Source organism: Chaetura pelagica, unplaced genomic scaffold, assembly GCF_000747805.2.
Source record: "Chaetura pelagica isolate M959 unplaced genomic scaffold, ChaPel_1.0 scaffold149, whole genome shotgun sequence".
Taxonomy (NCBI): domain Eukaryota; kingdom Metazoa; phylum Chordata; class Aves; order Apodiformes; family Apodidae; genus Chaetura; species Chaetura pelagica.
In genome coordinates, this window is record NW_009954411.1 from 122,343 (window position 1) to 135,216 (window position 12,874).

Sequence of the window (12,874 nt, forward strand, 5' to 3'; positions counted from 1 at the left end):
TGTGAGCTGCTGAGCTGCATGGTGGCTGTCCTGGTCTCTGCAGGTGGCCTTGGCAGCTCAGTGCCCATGGGATGCCCCTTGGGGACAGGGCAGTGAGGCTGTGCCTGGGGAGGAGCAGGAGCTGAGGAGCTGTGGTGGGTCTCAGACATCACTGTGATTCTCTGTTCCTGGTTTCTTAGTCATCTCTCCTAGCAGAGGAGAGGGATGTTTGCAAGTGCAGAGCTGGTAGACCTGCAAGCTGGGAAGTCTCTTTTTAGCATCACCTGGAACTTGATTGGTCTTTTGTGCCAGAATCCAGAGCGGGGCTCCCAGCAGATGGGGCAGTGCTGGGCGTTAAGAGTCCCGAGTGTGTCTGGCTCAAGCAGCCTGGTGGCTTTTTTGGAGGAGGTCCCCAGCACATCAGGGAAGCCTTGGGTGCCCGGGCTGGGGAGCAGGGCACGTGCTGCTCGGGCACTTCCTTTAGGAGCTGGAAAGTGGTTCAGCATCCTCTTGTCATGGAGTGGGCTGGAGAGCAGGGGACAAACTGCAAAGGCAGCCAGTGCTGGAGGGGACACAGCAGGAGGAGGGTGGGCTCTGGGGACAGCCTGGGGCTCAGAGAGGGGCCCAGCAGCACCCCAGCATCTGACAGCCTTTGTGCCCACAGGGGGTGTGCAGTCTGCCAAGGGAGAGGCCAGTGATGAAGATGAAGAGACGGAGTATTTCGATGCCATGGAGGATGCACCAGCTTTTATCACTGTAACTGCAGACCCCAAGCACCACAGGTAGGAGCCCCCTCCCCAGGGCCACACCTTGCAAGGTGCCAAAACCTGTTGTGAGCAGGGGAAGAGCAGGGGAGGGAGGGTCTGCCTGGCATGGTGCTGTCCCCTCCCATGGGGCTGCTCTGCCCCACGGCCCCAGCACACAGACTGACCCTGCTCTGCCTGCTCCTGCAGACATCAAGTCTGTGCTGTGGTAGAATCATAGAATTGTTTTGGTTGGAAAAGACCGTTGAGATTAGCCGATCCAACCACTAACCCAGTCCTGCCAAGGCCACCACTGCCCCATGTCCCTCAGCACCACATCTACAGGGCTTTGAAATCCCTTCGTGGATGATGATTCCACCCCTGCCCTGGGCAGCCTGACAACCCTTTCCATGAAGAAATTATTCCCAAGATCCAATCTAAACCTCCCCTGGCATAACTTGAGGCAGTTTCCTCCTCTCCAACTTGTTCTTGTTCTTACTTGTTCCTGGGGAGCAGAGACCAACCCCCCTGGCTCCAACCCCCTCTCAGGCAGCTGCAGAGCCAGCAGGTCTCCCCTCACCTCCTGGTCTCCAGGCTGCACCCCCAGCTCCCTCAGCTGCTCCTGCTCACACTTGTGCTTCAGCTCCTTCCCCTGCTCTGCTGCCCTTCCCTGGACATGCTCCAGCCCTTCCATGTTCTTGTTGTGAGGAGCCCAGAACCTCCCTCAGGATTTGAGGTGTGGCCTCAGCAGTGCCCAGCATAAGGGACAATCCCTGCCCTGGTCCTGCTGATCACACTAGTGCTGATACAAGCCAGGTAAAGCTGAGCTCTTTGCCCCAGCACCTGGTGTGGGAACCCGAGGGGAGCCTGGGCAGGAGCTTGGAGTACCTTGTCTGCCCTTACAACTCCCTGGGTGTCTTTTTGGGCTGGAGGCACCTGTGATCTGCCCCATGGTCACACAAACTCAGAGGCTCTCATCCCCCAGGCTGTGACACCCCGTGCTGAGTGTCCCCTCCCAACAGCAGCCCAGCCTCTGTCACCCTGTTGCCTTCCTGGCAGGACCCTGGGGTGGTGCAGGGAGATGCTCTGGGTGCTGGTGGCTCTGCTGCACCCACCCTGGCCCTTCTCTCCTCTTCCCTTGTCTGTGTTTCCCAGTTGGTACTTTCTCCCCCGCAGGCGTTCGGGCAGTAACCTGAGCGGGGCCAGCGAGGGCCACCCCGAGGACTGGAACCTGGAGGACAGTGTGAGTTGGAGGGACAGTCCTGCTGGGATGGAACCAGGGGAGAGGAGCAAGGAGGTTGTTGGAGGGACTCCTGCCTCCAGGATAGAGCAATTGGTCAACCTATGAGGCACAGGGGGGAGCAGATGTTGTCAGTCCTGCAGCAGCACCTGAACACCCTCCCAGGGGAAGCAGGACATTGCTGGGGGGCACCAGCACCCTTCCTTCCCCTGTGTCTCCTGGGAGCTGCTGGGTCTGGTTGGGTCATGCTGGACAAGTCTGGTTTAGACCTACATTTCTTCTGTTGCTTTTGCAGGTCTTTGAAAGCTCAAATCAAAGTAGCTACAATGAGTCCACTTGCAAAGATCTCCTGCCAAAGAAAAGGAGACGGACACGCATCCCAGACAAACCCAACTACAGCCTTAACCTCTGGAGCATCATGAAGAACTGCATTGGAAAAGAGCTCTCTAAGATCCCCATGCCTGTAAGTCACCATGTCCTGGGCACCAAGGGCTGGTGGAGAGGGTGCTGCTGGTGCTGTGGGTTTAGTTTGGGACCAGTTCTTGGCTGTGCAGAGGGTGGGATTACAGCTCCAGGTGGTCCTGCCCTGTGCTGTGGGAGCACATTGGGTCAGGAGCATGTCACCAGCTACCAGCCCTATCCTGAGGGTCTGGTTTTTGGGCTGGCAGAGCCCTCTGAAACCACCTCATGCTTCTCTCCAGCCCTGCTCTGCAGCACTGCTGTGTCCTCTGCTGACTCCAGGCCCTACATTTTTCCCTGCAGTTTGTTTGCCCCTCAAACCATCCTGTAGAGAGCCAGGTGGGGTGGGGGGCTGAGCCAGGGAGGCTGGGGGGCTGAGACAAGGGGGCTGGGGGGCTAGCTGGGGTAGAGGGGACATTCCCCAAGGGTCCTCTGCAAATCCAGCTGGTGCTGAGGCAAAGAGAGAGGCAGGACACCCTGAATCCCTGAGGATTCAGCTTTCTCACCCAGGGGCTAGAAGAAGAGGAGACCTTGTTGCTGATCACACCTTCCTGAGTGTGCATCCTGGGGACACGGGGCTTGGAGGGCAGCCCCACTGGCCCTGGCAGGGCTGTGTTTCACCCCAGGAACCCTGAGTGTCACAGAATCCCTGGCTGCTTTGGGTTGGAGGGACCATGAAGATCATCCAGTCCCAGTACGTGGCATGGATGGGACTGGGTGTCAGCCCATGAGGCCCTGGCTTGGGAGAGGTGTAAAGCAGCTGGGGGATCATTGTGGCACGGGCTGGGGTGGAAGGAGCCCAGCAAAAAGCATGAACCACAGCCCTGCAGCTGTATCACAGAATCACCAAGGCTGGAAGAGACCTTCAGGACCATCAAGTCCATCTATGACCAACACCCCCACATCTCCAGACCATGGCACTAAGTGCCACCTACTGCCTTTCCTTGAGCACCTCCAGGGATGGCGCCTCCAACACTGCCCTGGGCAGTCCATCTAATGTCTCTCCATGAGGAAGTGCTTCCTGATGTCCAACATAAACCTCCCCTGGAGCAGCTTCAGGCCAGGCCCTCTTGTCCTGTCACTGGTTGCCTGGGAGAAGAGCCCAGACCCCACCTGACCCCAACCTCCCCTCAGGTGGTTGTAGAGAGTGAGAAGGTCCCCCCTGAGTCTCCTCTTCTCCAGGCTGTACACCCCCAGCTCCCTCAGCCCATCCCTGTCAGACTTTCCCTCCAGTCCCTTCCCCAGCCCCGTTGTCTCCCCTGGACCTGCCCCAGCACCTCCAGCTCCTTCTTGCAGTGAGGGGCCCAGAGCTGCCCCAGGACTGGAGCTGAGACCTCCCCAGTGCTGAGCACGGGGAGAATCCCCTCCCTGCTCCTGCTGCCCACACCATTCCTGGCACAAGCCAGGATGCCATGGTCCTTTGGGCCACCTGGGTTGGCCAGGGGCTTTTCTCTGCTGGGAAAGGGGGAAGGAGCCTGTGACAGGGCTCGGATGCTGTTTCATCTCTCTGAGTAAGAGACGAGCTTGTCTCTTCCTGGTGCAGTTCCCAGCCGAGCTGCACAGCCCAGCGCTGCCCACTGGCATTTCTGCAGCACCATCAACATCTGATAAAGGCCTGATGGATTCAGAAATGAGCTCAGGGTGTGAAATACCAGCAGCTGCTGGTGCCTGGAGAGTGGAAATTTATACCTTCCCTATCAGTCACATCAGTCCAGGAGCTGCTAAAGCTCAGTCCAAAGCAGAGAGCAGTATGTTCTGCTGGCACAGCAGCCCCGGGGCTGCTCATCCCTCCCCAGGGCCTGCAGATCTGGTTTCCCAGAGCTGCTGTCTCTGAACTGTCCAACAGGGCCACGGGCTGGAATGAAGGACCCAGCCCAGCGTTGGCTGCTCACTGGCAGCTCCTCTCTGCTGGGGTCTGTGCAGATGTGGAGGCAGGGAGATGCTTCACATGCCACAAGCTCATGGAGATACAGAATGTGTGGGGGTTGAAAGGACCTTTCAAGGCCATCTAGTCCAACCCCCTGCAGTCAGCAGAGACATCTTTAGCTAGATCAAGTTACTCAGAGCCCCATCAAGCTTGACCTTAAATGTTTCCAAGGGCCATCTCTCTGGGCAACCTGGGCCAATGTCTCACCACCCTCATTGTAAAGAACTTCTTCCTAATCTCTAATCTAAATTGACCCTGCTGTGGTTTAGGATCATTGCATCTTGTATCACTCCCTGCCCTTGTCCAGAATCCCTCCCCAGCTTCCCTGGAGCCCCTTCAGGCACTGGAAGCTGCTCTAAGGTCTCCCTGGAGCCTTCTCTTCTCCAGGCTCAACACCCCAACTCTCCCAGCCTGGCTCCAGAGCAGAGCTGCTCCAGCCCTCAGATCATTTTTGTGGCCCTTCTCTGGACCTTCTCCAACAGGCCCGTGACCTTCTTGTATTCAGGGCAAGGAGATTCAGCCCTAGAATCTCTTGGGTGATCCACCCCAAGGACAAGCAGCCACAGGAGGCAATTCCATCTCCTTTCCACAGCCAGTGAAGTTTTCTCTGTAATCAACGTGCTCGGAGCGCAGGGGGAGCTGGTGGCTCCGTGTCTCGAGGTGGAGCTGCTGAACAAGGGCTTCTGGGCTGACATTGTGGTAGCTGGAGGTGAGGAGGAGGAAGCAGGGCAGCTTGAGAGGCTGTTGGAAACGTGGTGATTTTATAGCACAAACCACTGGTGGACCCGTGGTGTGAACCGAGCGATGGGGGTTTCTCCTTCCACGCCTTACACCCGATTCCCAGCAAATGGAAAAGCATTTCTCAGACCTCATCCCCTTCCCAGGGCATGTGATGGACTGAGAAACCACTCCTACCTTTTCCCCTGAACAAACAAACCTGAAGCACTGAAAAGGAAGAAAACAGCTTTAGAGGTTTTGCATTTTGGGCACAACCACCTTCCCCAGTGGGAGGGTTTTTGCCGCGGCCCGAGCGGTGCCGGTGGGAGAGGCTGGAGCTGCTGCTCTCATGGCATCTACAGCTCTCCAAAAACATGTGCTGTGATGCTGCCCTGGCTGCACAGCTTGCTCCTCCTCACGTGCTGTAAGATCCCTGCTGCTTAAATCCCAGAGTGGAATGATCTGGGGTTTGTTTCCCGTGGCGTGAGACGTGTAACTCGGCTGCTGGAAACGGCTCTTCCACCCTTCAACCCTCTGCTCCCTCTGAAGTAGGTTTCCTTGCTCTGAACTGAAACTAAGAGATGAGTTTCCTGTGGGTTTGAGGCAGAAGGCCTTCTGAAGCAAACCCCTCTTCCTTTTGGTGACTTTTTAATTTTAATTCTTTTCTCAATACAAAATACTGCTAAATCGTAGAATCATTAAGGCTGGACCTTAAAGACCCTCTAGTCCCAGCCCCCCTGCCATGAGCAGGAGTAAAGTCAATCATGTGCTTTTTCCCCAGAGATGTTGGCAGCCTGTCCAACCTGGCAAAGTTCTCTAGTAAAGAGGGGGGTGAATAAATTGGTGGGTGCAAATATGACCCATTTGGCCTCTCCCAGGACAGAGTGTCCCCTCTCTCTGCCCCTTGAGGCATTGCTGCCACCACTGCAGGAGCAGTTTGGGTACTGCCATTGCAGTCTCAGGAGCAGGGACACCCCAAAATGGAGCTTTTCAGGGTTTCCTGAAAGGGGGGACAGAGGACAGGCCAGGGAGAAGGACATCCCTGCCTCGTGTCACCTTGCTCGTGCTGGTGGGGAGGCAGGAGGGAGTTGGTCTTGCTGCTGAGGCTCATTGTGGAGGTCACTGGTGCTCCATCACCAGAGTGAAGTGACACCTGGGACAATATCTGGGTTCCTCACGGGGCTGCTCACTCCCAAGCACACGTCTTCTCAGCTGGGACTTCAAAGCCATCAAGCTTTGGTGGTACAAGTTCAGGGAGCGTGACTGAGCATGTGCATGTGTTGCTTGCTTTGATTTAACTTCTGTGTGATGCTGCAGAGGCGGGAGCAGGCAGGGAGCAGTGCTCAGGCAGGAGCAGGCAGGTGCAGGCAGCCTGCCTTGGCACATCCAGCCCCGTGCCCAGAACGTCTGTGCAGGGCTGTGGCCTCAGCCGGGTGCAGGTTCCATCTGCCCTGGGTACTGGGGGAGCCCATCCCCGGTGCCTGGGCAGCCAGACGGGCGGGATGCCGGTGCTGGGGCAGGACGGCAGGTGCCCCGCTCGGTGCCTCCTGCTTTGCCACCCATCCTTGTTTCCCTCCAGGTGAACTTCAACGAGCCCCTGTCCATGCTGCAGAGGCTGACGGAGGACCTGGAGTACCACGAGCTGCTGGACAAAGCGGTCAAGTGCGAGAGCTCCACGGAGCAGATGTGCTTCGTCGCCGCCTTCTCGGTGTCCTCCTACTCCACCACCGTCCATCGCACCGCGAAGCCCTTCAACCCCCTCCTGGGGGAGACCTACGAGCTGGACCGGCTGGAGGAGCTTGGTTTCCGTTCCCTGTGTGAGCAGGTGAGCTGGGGGCTGCCCAGGGGCTCCTGCCCAGCCCTTCTCCAAAGGACACCCAGCGTCTCCTCGCGCCGAGCCTCCCTCCCGGCACAGCAGGTCGCTGGTGGGGTTGGCAGGGGCAGCAGCAGGTGCAGCCTGAGCCAGTTTTCAGCAGCAGGAGGACAGTGTGGCTGTGCCAGCACTGCAGAGCAGGAGGTGGGGAAGAAGGGGAGGAGGAAGGTGTCTGTTCCTTGCTGGGTCTCCTGGCAGCCTGCCCGGGGCTCCTCTCACATCCCAACACATGAGCACCAACCTCCCTTCCAGCCACGTCAGTGGTGCCCACAAGCCCTGCCCCGGTTCCTCCTGGTGTCTTTGGTCTGGAGTGTGTCTCAGGACCTCATTTCTTTATTGTTGGACTGAAAATGTGTAGTTCCAGAGCTTGGGGGCAACCTGAGAAGCTCTGACGGCCCCAGGCTGGAGCCACAGAGCACGTCTGGCACACGTCGGGCCAACAGCAGGTCTTAATTAAAATCCTGGAGCACTTAATGAATTGCTATCTGTGATGAAAATTGACTGCTAAATATTTAGCACACTTGGCTGGTCTGCCCTGGATTCTGGGGGAGGAATGGAGCCATTTGTCAACTCTTGCAGGCAGGATATCACATTGGTGCGAGCTCCCTGCTCTCCAGGAGGTGACTGTGCCATCCTGGGGGCAGAGCGACCCTCACGGCTCCAGTGTTGAGAAGTGTCAGGCAAAATCCTCCCCCTCTGCTCTGGTGAGACCCCCTGCAGGGCTGGGTTTAGCTCTAGGGTGAAGACAGGAAGGACAAGAAGGACAAGAAGGACATGTACAAGAAGGACATGGAGCTGTTGGAGCAAGGCTAGAAGAGGCCTTGATGGGAGGGCTGGAGCAGCTCTGCTCTGGAGACAGGCTGGGAGAGTTGGGGTGTTGAGCCTGGAGAAGAGAAGGCTCCAGGGAGACCTTAGAGCAGCTTCCAGTGCCTGAAGGGGCTCCAGGAAAGCTGGGGAGGGACTTGGGACAAGGGCAGGGAGGGATGGGATGAGGGGGGATGGATTAAACCTGGCAGAGGGGAGACTGAGGTTGGACATGAGGATGAAATTGTTGGGTGTGAGGGTGGTGAGAGCCTGGCCCAGGTTGCCCAGGGAAGCTGTGGCTGCCCCATCCCTGGCAGTATTGAAGGGCAGGTTGGATGGGGCTTGGAGCAACCTGGGCTGGTGGGAGGTGTCCCTGCCCATGCAGGGGGGTGGGACTGGATGATCTTTAAGGTCCCTTCCAACCCAAACCAGCCAGTGATTCTCTGAAAATCACAAATCTCTGTCACTCTATGGAGGCCGATGCAGGTCCAGGACCTGCAGGACTGTTCAGCAGACTGTGCCCCTGATCTCTGTGGGACTTTTGGGGTACACTGCATGGGAAATGGATCTTGGTGCTAACCCAGGCAGGCAGTTCTGGGCTCTGTGACACTCAGCACATGTCAGACGTGTGGATGGGGCACACTGAGAACACACAGGGAGGGGGCCCGTGTCTCCCTGAGGTGGTTCTGCTTGTCTCTGTCCCTCATCAACACCTTCTCCCAGGTTGTGATCATTTGTACTAAAGTTTGGAGCAGCCTGTGTGGCAGGTGCCATGCTCTGCCATCAGCTCCTCACACGACACACAGGTGTGGACAAAATGCCTCCATGGCAGTGGGGGCCTGAGCCCAGGTAGCCCTTGCCAAGCTCTGGCCCAAGGCAGGACAGCAGCTCCTGTCACATCCCATCTTGGCTGCACTGCTCTGGGCAGTGATGGTGAACAGGCTTGGTGGGGTCTGCTGGAAGTGTGAACCCATGCTCATGACAGAAGAAAAGGTCCTTCAGTAGATTATCTGCAGGATTTGTGTCTCTGCATGTCCCTTTGCACCATCCAAAGCTGCATGTCCCATGTCAGCCACCACTGACTGTCCCCAGTGGTGCCTGTCTGGTCTGTGCCAGGCTCAGGAGCTCGTGCCCTGGGCTGCAGCAAGCCAGGATGCTGCTGACCTGAGTGTGATGAGCTGCAGCTCCAAACGTGCCTGCTCTGCCCTGCCAGCTCTGCCTGGAGTCCCCCAGCTCTTTGCTGGGAACATTGCAGAGCCCAGGTTCATCAGACCTTCACCCCCAGCTGGCAGTGATTCCCTGTCCTGCCCCACAGCCAAATTCCCCAGCCAGCTTCATGCACAGCAGGAGGAACTAAGGTCTCTGTTCTCCAACACCTCCCCGATGCCCCATCTCCCTGGGCTGTCACCCTGCTCTGTCCAGTGTTAGGAAGCAGAAGATGGTGCCACCATCATCAGGGTGCTCTGTCCCTGGGTGCAGCCTCCTGCCTGGTCCCAATGTCCATCCCTCACCAGCACAGCACACAAGGCTCATCCAGAGTTAGGTTTGTCATAACTCAGAGCCTTTGGTCTGTGAATGGGAGCCTCTAAACCTCCCTCCTGGAGCCATCCCAAAGGGCATGTTGGGCAGCAGAGCCTTTTGTCCTGGTGCTGTGGTTGGGATGGGCAGCATGGGATGGACAGATGGATGCTGTTCCACTGCTCTAATTTCCCATGGATGCTGCAGATGCCTCTGAACCCACCAACATGATGAGTGAAAGGTTGATAATCCATCCTGTGCCTGAAATCCAGTTATCCAAATAGGATTTTGTCCTGCCAGTGACAGTGGGATTTAATGGAGAGGTTTGTGCTCTGCTCATGTGTGTAATCCTGCAGCTGGGGGTGCTCAGCTGGTGCAGACATCGGGGCAGGTCATCTCTGAACCTGGAGCTGTGGCTGTCAGGACCCAGGGGTTGGTGGTTTCCCAGTGCTGGGCAGCATATGCTGAGCCAGAGCCTGGTGGGTAGGTTAGGAGAGACCCTCCCATCTCCTCGACCTGGAGTGTCCTGCTCCCACCTCGGTGCTGGGCAGTTTTCCAGCGTGGGGAGCACTGTCCTTTTCCAAGTCATCCCCACGATGGAGCAAGTGTTGCTGGTTTTCCAGCCCAGGGGCAAAGCTGGTGTCTTGGCTGGGCAGGTCCCTGTGTCTCAGGTGACTTGGGGACCCATATCCCTACGGGGTTTCCAGGCAGAGCAGTGGGAGCCACTGCTGGTAGCAGAGGTACTGTTGCACTGGGATTATTGGGAATCTGGGCTGGGTGTCACCACATCCCTGTTTCTCAACCAGGGTCCCTGGAGAGCAGCACCTTGTCCTGTGCTCACAGGACGGCATCATCTCACATCTTCAAGAGAAGATTTTGTGGATAGTGCTTTCCCAATCAGCCTTAGAAAGTCCTGGCAGGAGCTCAGTGCATCTCCATATGCTGCTGGGCCACCTCATAGTTGTCACCTCAGTGCTCAGGACAAGGCTGGGGGGGTCATCTCTGCTGGGGGTCACGCTGCGATGGCCGAGCGCTCGCCAAGGCTCTGGTGCTGGTGGCTGGGACCTGATGGGCTGTTTTTCCTCTCCCCCAGGTGAGCCACCACCCCCCAGCAGCCGCCCATCACGTCTACTCCAAGCGAGGGTGGACGTTGTGGCAGGAAATCACCATCGCCAGCAAGTTCAGGGGCAAATACCTCTCCATCATGCCACTGGGTAGGTGCCGTGTGCTGGGAGGGTTGGGGCTTCTGCTTCCTGTGCTGCTCCTGCAACACCCAAGAGGTGTCTCAGTTTAGTGCTCAGGGTGAGCCACAAACCAGAGCAGAAGTGCTCCCTGTTACCCCTCCCCACCCTCCCAAGGGAAGGTAAAAGGAGAATAAGGAAGAGAGACTGAAAGGTTGGAGCATGGAAGGGGCATGAACACAGGGTGAGGAGCAGTGTGTGCAGTGTAAACAGGCATGTGCCAAACCCAGTCCCAGAGGTCGGGGTCTGAGGGTCCCTTTGCAGCAGGACCTGCTTGGAATGGGTGTCCGTGGCTCGGCCAGCACCCAATGGATGTGGATTTTGGCAAGCTGGTGGAAAAGCAGGAGCAGCTCTCCAAGACCTCCCAGCACAGAAGCAGCAAGGAAGAAGGGAGCAGGGAAAAAAGGGCCCTTATGGCTCTTACAGAGTATGGCAGCAAATGGGGGGGGGAATCCTGACCCCCCTGGATCTCTCACAGCCCTAAATACCCTCTCTAGGTCCTTATATTGGTACCATAAAATGAGCCTGGCCCACTCAAAGCATAACAAGAGGTGACAGCAACGTGCCAGTCCCCTGGGCTCACCCCAAGTGATTCCACCCTGAGCAACATAGGAGCCCAGATTCCTTCCCCTGAGCACAGACAGTCCCACAGTAACTCATCTGCCCTGGAAATGGGAATTCCACCAGCTGCAAAGGGAACCTGTGCTCCCTAGGGATGGGCCTGGGGAACGTTCTACTTGCTCATGAGTTGATTTCTCCTTCCATGATACTGAGAGGTGAGCAGGTGGCTGCCTGGCTCAGCCCTCTCCCTGGCAGCCAGATGCCAGGAGCTGTCTCCAGGCAAGGTGTTCATGGTCTTCTGCCTGTCCCTGGGCTGGTGCCTGGCTGGTCTCAACCAAGCAGCACAATTCTGACCTGCTTCTAAATCAGTGCTTTTAGGGGGGTGGGAAGGGGGCCCTGCAGGTGCTGCAGCTCCCTTACTGCAGCAGACCATGGAGGGTGCAGCAAGGTGAGGGATGAAGCTCTGGTTGGAAGCTGCAGGTGCAAGTGGAGGGGCCAGGTGGTCGCTGGGGACGAGCACAATGCCCAGGTGTCAGGGTCTGAGCTCAGGGCATCCCTCCTTCCCCAGGTGCCATCCACCTCGAGTTCCACTCCAGTGGCAATCACTACGTCTGGAGGAAAGTCACCTCCACTGTTCACAACATCATTGTGGGCAAGCTCTGGATTGACCAGGTCAGTGGCTACAGGTGGTGGGTCCTGCTCAGCCTGGCCTGGCTCCAGGGAAGGGCATGGGGGGTGGAAGGGCATTTCCTGGTGTCCCCACCATACTTGTGCCATGATGGGAAGGTCTGCTTCCCTAGGGATGGGCTTCCTGGAGCTCATAATGGCTCTTCCCACGGCCAGCAGCTCTGTGGGACAGGGTGGTGATGCTGCTGTGGGGCTGGTGGTGATTTGTACCTATGACTAACACCTGATTTGTCTCCTTGCCAAGTCTCTCACTCTCTGTGGTTCTGTGTCTTTCATCTAGTCTGGTGAAATAGAGATTGTTAACCATAAGTCAAAAGATAAATGCCAGCTGAAATTTACCCCCTACAGCTACTTCTCCAGAGATGTCCCCCGAAAGGTGGGTATCCAGGTACCTCCCTGCTCCTTCTGGCAGCCTGGCACGGGGGGAGACCCAGGTCCTACCCCTCAGCTGGGCTCCTGGGGGTCCTGGCACTGCAGCCAGGATGAGCCCCAGTGTGGGGCCAGGGAGCTGCTGTGCTGGCACCTCTGCTGGGGAGGGCTTGGGGGGGACCAGCTGTGTCCAAGCAGAGACCCTGTTTCAGCTCCCCATGTGCTGGAGCTGCATCACTGAGACCTGGGTGGGGTTTGGTGGGCTGGGGACCCTTGCATGGTCGGGATGGGTCCACGTTCCCCATGGAGGCAGAGCTGGTCCAGCTCCGGTGGGAGCATCTGGAGGGTGTTTGCCCCCCATGCCTCTCCCTGTCCTTTGGGCACTTGCAGAGCCATCTCCTTCTGCCAGGTGAGCGGGGTGGTGAGTGACGCTGATGGGAAAGCCCACTACGTCATGTCTGGCACGTGGGACGAGAAGATGGAATGTTCCAAGATCGTGCAGAGCAGCCACGGCAGCGCGGGCGCCGAGGGCAAGCAGAAAACCGTCTACCAGACGCTGTCCCCAAAGGTCCTGTGGAAGAAGTACCCCCTTCCGTGAGTGCTGGGGGTGCTCGGTGGGACTGACTCTCTCCAAGAGTTTGTGGGCATCTCCGGGTGGAGGGCAGGGGGGCAGGGCTCCCTGGGGGACCCCCACACCAGGGGCGGGTGGGTCTGGGGGGAGATGGAAGGAGCTGGGGGGTTGTGCTGGGGGCTGTG

General features: G+C 57.7%; 1 protein-coding gene across 1 annotated transcript in view; it reads left to right on the forward strand.

Annotated features, from left to right (window-relative positions):
• Nucleotides 1-12,874, forward strand: part of LOC104394734 (oxysterol-binding protein 2-like) — a 98,812-nt gene that overhangs the window by 84,461 nt on the left and 1,477 nt on the right. The window contains exons 7-14 of the mRNA XM_010004369.1: nucleotides 644-761; nucleotides 1,899-1,965; nucleotides 2,258-2,425; nucleotides 6,645-6,890; nucleotides 10,354-10,474; nucleotides 11,631-11,734; nucleotides 12,030-12,125; nucleotides 12,528-12,712. Coding sequence (XP_010002671.1) covers nucleotides 644-761; nucleotides 1,899-1,965; nucleotides 2,258-2,425; nucleotides 6,645-6,890; nucleotides 10,354-10,474; nucleotides 11,631-11,734; nucleotides 12,030-12,125; nucleotides 12,528-12,712 — 1,105 coding nt within the window. The remainder of the gene's footprint in view (nucleotides 1-643; nucleotides 762-1,898; nucleotides 1,966-2,257; nucleotides 2,426-6,644; nucleotides 6,891-10,353; nucleotides 10,475-11,630; nucleotides 11,735-12,029; nucleotides 12,126-12,527; nucleotides 12,713-12,874) is intronic.